The 8,523-nt window shown below is 45.1% G+C and overlaps 1 protein-coding gene and 1 long non-coding RNA gene across 5 annotated transcripts in view; one reads left to right on the forward strand and one right to left on the reverse strand.

The window, feature by feature from the left end:
* Positions 1-3,720, reverse strand: part of PDXDC1 (pyridoxal dependent decarboxylase domain containing 1) — a 52,253-nt gene extending 48,533 nt beyond the window's left edge. Inside the window, exon 1 of one of the 4 annotated variants that reach the window (XM_077906708.1) lies at positions 3,534-3,720. Coding sequence is in view for 1 of the 4 variants with exons in the window: in XM_077906706.1 (XP_077762832.1) it covers positions 3,534-3,554 (21 nt within the window). In the remaining 3 variants the exon portion in view is untranslated. Of the gene's footprint in view, positions 1-3,219; positions 3,359-3,533 lie in introns of those variants that run through there. The other 3 variants (XM_077906706.1, XM_077906707.1, XM_077906710.1) reach the window with 3 other exon arrangements.
* LOC144319033 (uncharacterized) lies at positions 3,050-4,947 on the forward strand. The gene is made up of 2 exons (XR_013384955.1): positions 3,050-3,715; positions 4,332-4,947. It is a non-coding gene; the product is annotated as an uncharacterized LOC144319033 (long non-coding RNA).
* The last annotated feature ends 3,576 nt before the right edge of the window (positions 4,948-8,523 follow it).

The following is an 8,523-nucleotide window of genomic DNA, read 5'->3' on the forward strand; positions in this document are numbered from 1 at the left end:
AACAGAGAATTATCCAACCCAGAATGCCAGTAGGGCTGCATTTAAGTTGATTCAAGGTTAGAGTTAAAGTCAATGCAAACAAACTGCAATACACTTTATCCAAACATAACACCCAGGAAGAATGAGCTTTTCCAAACAACAGGAAAAGGTCTGGGCTGTTGCACAAGTTTAAAGTAGTAGGATTTTATTTAAAAAGTGTATGTAGGTGTGTTCACTTATTAAGATATAAAGCATCAGAGTAATTACTTCCTGCAGCATTTTTTTAAAACTTGACTATTAACATAAGTAAACACTGTGAGACTATGTGACAGGGCCTTGTTCCTTAGGAGGTGGACACACAGTACTGGGGCGCTGAGGCTCCTACACCTACTCTTCTGGTTTGAATGCCCTGCCCCTTCAACTGACCTGTCTTGTTTCTTGAGACTTCACTAATTTCAGATACAACGGATACTACTGTGAAAGAAAAGCAAGCAAGACAAGAAAAGGGTTCTGTCATTGCAGGTCTCTTTTCTATATAGATTAAAGAAAAAGCAAGACTACAAAATTATATTTGGACCAAAGGAAATGTACTGACTGATTCTACTAAATGATGATGGACTACTACATTTTAGAAAGTGCAATTACTTGAAATTAGAGGATGGGAATCAAATAACATTGTGGTTTCTGTAGCCAGTATAAATTATGCAAGAATCAGTTTGAATGCGTTCAGAACTGCTCAAATAGCTCTTGAATTTATATTTGCGATGTAGAATTTAGCCCAGAATAGCCTCAAAGAAACAGGAATATGGACACAATTCAATGTTTTCACTTTGATTCAAACGGTCTTTCAGAACATGAAACCCCTAACATTCATATTATAGCAATTCTTTTTCTTTTCTGCCCACTTAGCACCAACAGAAATTGTTCATTACATGTGAGGCCCTCTATTGCTACAGGGAATACAAAAATAAGACACAGTCTTAGCTTTCAAAAACTTACATTCAGAATTTCCACATTGGCCTAAGGCAGAAACTTTCAGCCCACATTCTGAATTCCTCAAAGATCACTGCCATCTTTGCGAATGCTCCAGCCTTAAGTTCTCTGGAGTTTCAGTACTTCTTCAGATCTTCATTTGGAGAGTTTACAATCTTTATTTATTTATTTATTTATTTTTAAATTTTTTTATTTTTAAAATTAAAAAAATTTTTTTAGAGTTTACAATCTTTCATCGATTAACATTTACAGGGAGAAACCAGTGTCATCGACTAGTTAAATGCCAGAAAAGTAATATTTATTTATTTATTTATTTTTTAATTTTTATTTATTTATGATAGAGAGAGAGAGAGAGAGAGAGAGAGAGGCAGAGACACAGGCAGAGGGAGAAGCAGGCTTCATGCACCGGGAGCTCGACGTGGGACTGGATCCCGGGTCTCCAGGATCGCGCCCTGGGCCAAAGGCAGGCGCCAAACCGCTGCGCCACCCAGGGATCCCAGAAAAGTAATATTTAAAGTGAGATTCAAACCCATTCTGTTTTTCAGATTTGCCTATAAAAAAGTATTTGTGGAGGAAAGATCACACCAGTTCTTTAGGTTCCTAAATGAAAAGACACAAAGCCCATTCTGTCCTATGAAATTGGGACAGGAAACAACACTGGAGAGGCAATCTTAGCATCATTTTATGTTCCAACTACTGACATCACACATATGATCCAGACCAGGAATGCTCAGCTCAGCCATGACTAACATTTTAAGCAGATAATTCTCTGGTACCGAGGCTGTCCTGTGCAAGGTGGGAGGTTTAGCAGCATCCTTGGCCTCTCTACCCCACTCTGTGCCAGCAGCACTCCCTACCCCTCTAGTGTGACCATCAGAAAGGTCTCCAGACAAGCTGCCAAATGTCCCCTGGGTAATAAAACTGCACATGGCCGAGAATCACTGACCTAACCTGTAACTCCAAGTACCGCAGGGTAGACATTGTACTTAATCACACGCCTGGAAAGACTTTATTCCTAGCCGGCAGAACATGCAACACTAAAAACATCATCTTATTTTTCTTTTTCTTGACTGCCTTCCGCCCAGTTTATGAGAAACCTGAGGCGTAGGCTATACCACTGACTGGAGGCACCTGAACACATCTGGCTGAACTGCTACAATTACTCCCTTCAACTTGCCAGGGACAAGGGAGTGAATCTACAGCAGCTGCCACACTGGAAAAAGAAAAAGAAAAAGAAAAAAAAGAAGAAAAGAAAGAAAAGAAAAGAAAAGAAAAGAAAAGAAAAGAAAAGAAAAGAAAAGGAAAGAAAAGAAAAGAAAGACAAACTATGTCATTTCTGCCCGTTCAAAACCAACATATAGCCACCTTAAAACGCTAGCCCTGGGCAGCCCGGGTGGCTCAGCGGTTTAGCGCCGCCTTCAGCCCGGGGCGTGACCCTGGAGATCCGGGATCGGATCTGATCCCACGTCGGGCTCCCTGCGCGGAGCCTGCTTCTCCCTCTGCCTGTGCCTCTGCTTCTCTCTCTCCGCGCGGTCTCTCATGAGTAAATAAATAAAATCTTAAACAAACAAACAAACAAACAAAAAAGCTAGCATTGCTCCGGAATTCTACATGCATTAAAAGAAACCCCCGGGTCTGCACAAGCAGACTCCCCAAACTTGAAGAGGGAGAAGGGCCTGAAGGGAAGGCCGAACGCCAGGTTCCGAAGACAGGTCTCCGTAAAGGGATGCAAGCCCTGGTTCTCTCTCATCTACGGGCCCTAAGCATCCAGGACGACTAGGAGGATCCGCCTCCGCTTTGCCCAAAGCGGTCAGCCAGGTACAGACATCACGCTGCTGCTTCCCCACGGCGAACCACAGGAAATCGTGGCTATCTGTGGATTTCGGAGAGGGCCGGGCCGGGGGTGGGGGGTGGGGGGTGGGGTGCGCCACGAGCTGCTGGAGTAGCAGCAAAACCCCGCCAAACGCAATTCCCCATCTACAGAAGACGCACCCCTCCGTGACCCCGCGGAAGCGGGTGGGGGGGGGCTCCCAGCTGTTCCCAAACCGCGGCGTCAGAATCACGTGGGGGAGGGGAGGGGAGGGGACCAGGGGGGCGAGAGAATCTGCAAAACCGTCCCGCCCCCACGGGTTCCGACCCTAGGGGCGAAGATCTGGGGCCCCGGGTGAGGATTCCTGGTCACGCTGAAGTTCAGTCTCCACCATCCCCCCCCCGCCCCTGCAAATTGGGAGACCACTGAAAACCTACAAGCTTGCAGCTGGCTCCGAGACAACCGGGGCTCCTGTGCAGGCTCTCCCGGGGCCGCGAGCTGTTGGGGCTGCTCGCGCAGGCCCCAAGGTCGGCCCCGGGGCAGAAGCGGCCGCGCTTCCCCCCGCCCACGGGGACCGTGACGTGCCCGGGCCTCCGCCGCCAGGCCGCCCCCGGCACGGCCGGTGAGCGCCCCCCTCCCCGGTCACAATGGCAGCTCGCGACCGGGAAACAGTCGCCCCCGAGGCGGGTGCAGGGGGGAGGCGGGGGGGGGCTCCCGGGCCCCAGCGCGACCCCCCAGCCCGAGTACGGACCTTCTCCAGGGACGCGTCCATGGCTGAGGCGGCGGCAGAGCCCAGTGGAGGCCCCCGCGGCCCGAGCGTTACTTCCGCCTCCCGCGGCCAGCCGCGGTTTCCACGCTGGCAGCGCTGACGTCCCCCCGCGGCCGCGGCCGGCGGGGCGGAGACGAGGAGGAGCCGCCTGGCGTCGCCGCGCGGTGGGAAATCTGCGGGTCGCGGGGAGGCGGGGGGCGGGGCCTCTCTGGGGGGGCCCTCCGGGCTTCCGTACGCGGCCGTCACTCCGGCCAGTCCTAACGTTTCCAGGTGGAGGGGGGGGACGCACGGTGGGGCCGCCCCAAATTTTCAGAAACCCGGCGCAAGCGTCGGGGCAGACACATAATAACCACAAGTGAGCACTCCCGTACTGAGAGGCTGGAAAATGCCAGTGAGCGCACCTGTGCTTCAGGCCCAGGCTTCCAAGGGCTCCCCACTGTCAACCTCCCTCGGGAATGGAACAGGCCATGCGCCACAGAGGGGCGGGGCCGGCGAGCACCGCAGCGCATGCGCAGGATCTGCACTTTGCAAGGTGCCGAGGGGTTTGCGGAGGGGGGGGGGTACGGTTCAGGGATGAGGTTCCCCAGGGATGCGCGCACCGAAAGAGGTGCTTGTGCAAGGCGGGGTAGTTGTCTCCGATCTTTTACCGCAGAATTCCAGGCGGAAGAGGCGTTGAGACAACTGGTGCAGCTTCTTCCATTATGTTAAGCCGTACTTAGGGCTTGTCAGGTGATGATGATGATTGATGATGATGATAGTTGCTCCTGTTCCCCTTTAGAGTGCAACAGCCCTGTGATGGAGAGATCGTTATCCATTTCCCGGTGCTCGTCTAGGGGGGCGTCCAGACCCAGGCACCCTGACTGCGGCACCTGTCCACTACCCACACTGCCTCCGTGACCGCCTCCACCTCTGCGGTATGATCGTGATGTGTGTCTGACGAATGGGAGAGGCCATGCATTTGCTTAATATATTGCGCTAATGAGGAAAGCTGCAACAGACGAGCCTACCACGTTTGCAGTCAGTAAAACACTTCACCAGAGGGGCGCCTAGGGGGCTCACAGTGGCTGAGCGTCTGCCTTCAGCTCAGGGCGTGACCCCGGGGTCCCGGGATCGAGTCCCGCATCAGGTCCCCTGCAGGGAGCCTGCTTCCCCCTCTGCCTCTCTCTGTGTCTCTCATGAACAAGCAAATAAAATCTTAACAAAACACCACTTCCCCCAAAGACTGATGACATTACAGCCGCAAAACCATCCCCTTTCCCCTCCTCTGTTGTGCACATCTCTTCTGAAATTTGTGTAAACAGCTGGGGTTTCAGTATAGTAATTAATATGTTTCGCGCTAACTCGTATTTGGTAAACTGCCCAGCTACGTTAATAAAATTGTTTTCTACCAAAGGAAGCCTTGAGTGCGGCTGGCTCAGAGCGAACCAAGGGAACTAACTATTCAGATTCTGAGTTCTGCCAACAGAAGGAAAGATAGATTTATGATGTCTTCCAAGGTCTCACGTTGAATGTACCTCTGCTTGAGCAAAACACATCACTATTTCCAAGTTATTATGAAAATGTTCAGACATTTGGGAAAAACAACCGTACAGTGAACAACCACATGTCCACTTTTTAGATTCTACAATGAGCATTTCCCCATATTTGCTTTCTTACGTAAGCATCTATCTATCCATCAGTATATCTTCTGTTCTGATAGACTTAAAAGTTGTAGACATCAATATGTTTCACCCCTGAGCATCTCACCATGAATCATTAAAAATTCATCATTTCGGGGATACCTGGGTGGCTCAGTGGTTGAGCATCTGCATTCAGCTCAGGTTGTGATCCCCCCCAGGGTCCTGGGATCAAGTCCTGCATCAGGTCCTTTGCAGGGAGTCTGCTTCTCCCTCTGCCTATGTCTCTGCTTCTCTGTGTCTCTCATGAATAAATAAATTTTAAAAAATTCATAATTTCTAAAGCCACCTCCAAGTATCTGCCCATTACATTATAAAGTAGATTATATGGCATGGAAACTAGAGAGATGAAACTAACCTGTTCTATCCTAAAAGTAAACTTTAAAACATGAAAATTATTCCCATGTGAAAAAGTGGGCATAATTCATTTAGTATTTACCCAAATAATGCTGGCTTCAGCAACACATACTAATATTTACCCAAATAGGTTTGTTAGCTGCCATCTTGAACAGTTAGGTGCTGGGAATACAAAAATAAGACACTATCTCTGCCTTTAAAGAAACTCTGTTTAGAGCAGAGGTTTTTACTTTGGGACCCAGAGGAAGGCCTGTGAAACTCCTGAAACTATACACCAAATTTTGTATTTGAGTGCATTTGTCTGGGGGAAAAATATCCAAAGCTTTCCTTTTATAAAGTCTGTCTGTGACACCACACAGCAAAATAAGTTAAAACTATTTGCCTTGTGGTTGGACAGATATGTACGCTGATAAATTATTATGCAGTGTTCTTTGAGCTAGTACAGACATATGAGAAAAAAAATACTGTAGGAAGCCAAAGCATGAAATCACTCATTGTGAGAACATTTGGCTTATACATGCTGATACAGACCTTTTCCTGATTCATAGGCAAAAAAAAAAAAAAAAAAAAAAAAAAGGTCTGATACAGATCTTTTCCTGATTCATAAGCAAAAAAATGTAAAAAAAAAATGTGGTTATTTTTCCCTTTGAGTCCATTCACAGGATTTTTGTTGCACCCTGATTGACATTTAAATAACCATATTGTAGATGTTGCTTTTAACCTCTAACTTTTTGAATCAACCAAGCGACACCTATGGACAATGTATTTACTATTCACCACGGCAATATAAAATTAATAAATTACAAAAAAGTGGGAGGGAAGAGGCAAGGTGAGTAGGAATAAAAATGGAATTACTAATGTCTTCAACTTCATTTCAGAGTATGAGTAAATACTCGCTAAAAGGTCTAAATCAAGATTCAAAGTTTGCAATGTGATCTTTAAGGGTATAAAGGGTATTCACTTTTATCTCTAGAAGAAATAAAATTAACAAAAATCAGAAGGTGGAGAGGATAGGCGAGCCAGCCAGACGGCAATGAATTTCCCACTTTTAGAGTAAGGGAACAATAGATTCTTTCTAAATTAAGAAACAGATACAAAGATATTTTTTACAAAGTAAAAGGTGAAAGCTTCTATGGAATGGGAGTAGGGGTTTTGAGATAAGGAAAAAGAAATTGGCAATATCCCATTTTATATTCTTCTATACTATCTGAATTTTTGCCTTTTGTATGCATTCCTCTTATGAATTAAAAAAAAGTTAAGTAAATTGCCTGTAAAAAATAGGTTTCAATAATTTTTAAAACCTTACCTTTACCGGGCAATTTTGGAAAGAAGTCTGCAGTTCCTAAAGACGACTTGAGGTGGCAACGCTGAGACCTTGCTTGGTTAGTTTGGCAGAATTCATAAGCAGAGTTAGAAGGGGGGGGTGGGAAAGGGGATAGGGTAACTAGGTGACCGGCGTTAAGGAGGGCACAGGATGAGATGAGCACTGGGTATTAGAATATATCCTGGCAAGCTGAACTTAAATAAATTAATAAATATTTTAAAACCCAAGTTTTATTGTTAAAATATAGGAAACAGCTTAAAAGAAATGAATTGTTCTTGACTAACATCAGTAAGCACAGTCCCCTCTATGAGAGAAAGCTTCTCAGACATCCCATAAATCCTCTAGGAGCCCCTGCCTGAAACAATCCCAGCTTCCCTGACCCCAAGAAAAAAATAACCACTTTCTGACCTTTACAGCAATATATACCCAATTTCTTTATACATAGTCTCTCCATATACATATATATGCATATGTATATGTATGTATAGTCTCTTTTAATCTGTAGGTTTTCCAAATCTTTTTTTTTTCCTTTTATATTTGATTTGTTGAAGACATCAGGCCACTGTTCTAGAATTTTCCTTAGTCTGGATTTTCTTCTGGTCTCTGTATTTCCTGCAAATTGGTAATTGAATCTAAAGCTTAATCAGGTTCAGGTTTGAAGTTCTGGGGGACCTGTTCAGAGATGGCTGTGGTTCTCCTCATCAGGAGGCATGCGGTACCTGTTTTCTTTTTTTGTGTTATCAGGCATTAACATTCTTTACATTAATTCTGACCTAAATGAGAAAACCTGTGAATTTTCTTATGTCACCTATATTTTGGTATCCAAGGAAGTTTGCCAAGATACGATTTCTCATCACCCTTTCATTTTTCATTTTGTTTTGACATAATTTCAGACTTGTAGGAAAGTTGCAAGGAGAGTACAAAGAATTCTCTTAAACCCTTTACTCAAATCTCCCAAATGTTAACATGTCACCACATTTGCTATAATGTTCTCTCTAAATGAATACATAAATATGAATAAACACGTATTTTTCCCTCTGAATCATTTCCTAGTTGGTTGCAGATGATGTCCTTTCATCTCTAAATAACTTAATGATATTACTTCCTAATCAATGGACTCTATTCACATTTTGACAATTTTCCCAGTAAAGTCCTTAATAGAAGGCCTAGAATAGCATGCTCTCTTTTAAAAAAAATTTTTTTTAATTTTATTTATTCATGAGAGACACACAGAGAGAGAGGGGGGCAGAGACATGAGCAGAAGGAGAAACAGGTTCCCCACGAGTAGCCCAATGTGGGACTTGATCCCAGGACCCCAGGATCAGGACCTGAGCCAAAGGCAGGCGCTCAACCACTGAGCCACCCAGGTGTCCCTGGAATAGCATGCTCTTGAATAGTTCTTCAGTCTTTGTGTGTCTCACAACAAATACAGGACAAAAACCTTGTAAACTGTTCATCAATGTGGGGTTTCCATCTAGTTTTAAAAGATCCTAATGTTGATTTTTTGAAGCTTTGTGATTTTCCTCTATAAGCAGATTGTATGGAGCAGAGACCCATCTGATGTAGGCGAGTTTCTTATTATTCACAAATCTAAGATAATGAATAATCATGTTTT

This window comes from Canis aureus, chromosome 8 (assembly GCF_053574225.1).
Source record: "Canis aureus isolate CA01 chromosome 8, VMU_Caureus_v.1.0, whole genome shotgun sequence".
In the NCBI taxonomy this organism is placed as follows: Eukaryota; Metazoa; Chordata; class Mammalia; order Carnivora; family Canidae; genus Canis; species Canis aureus.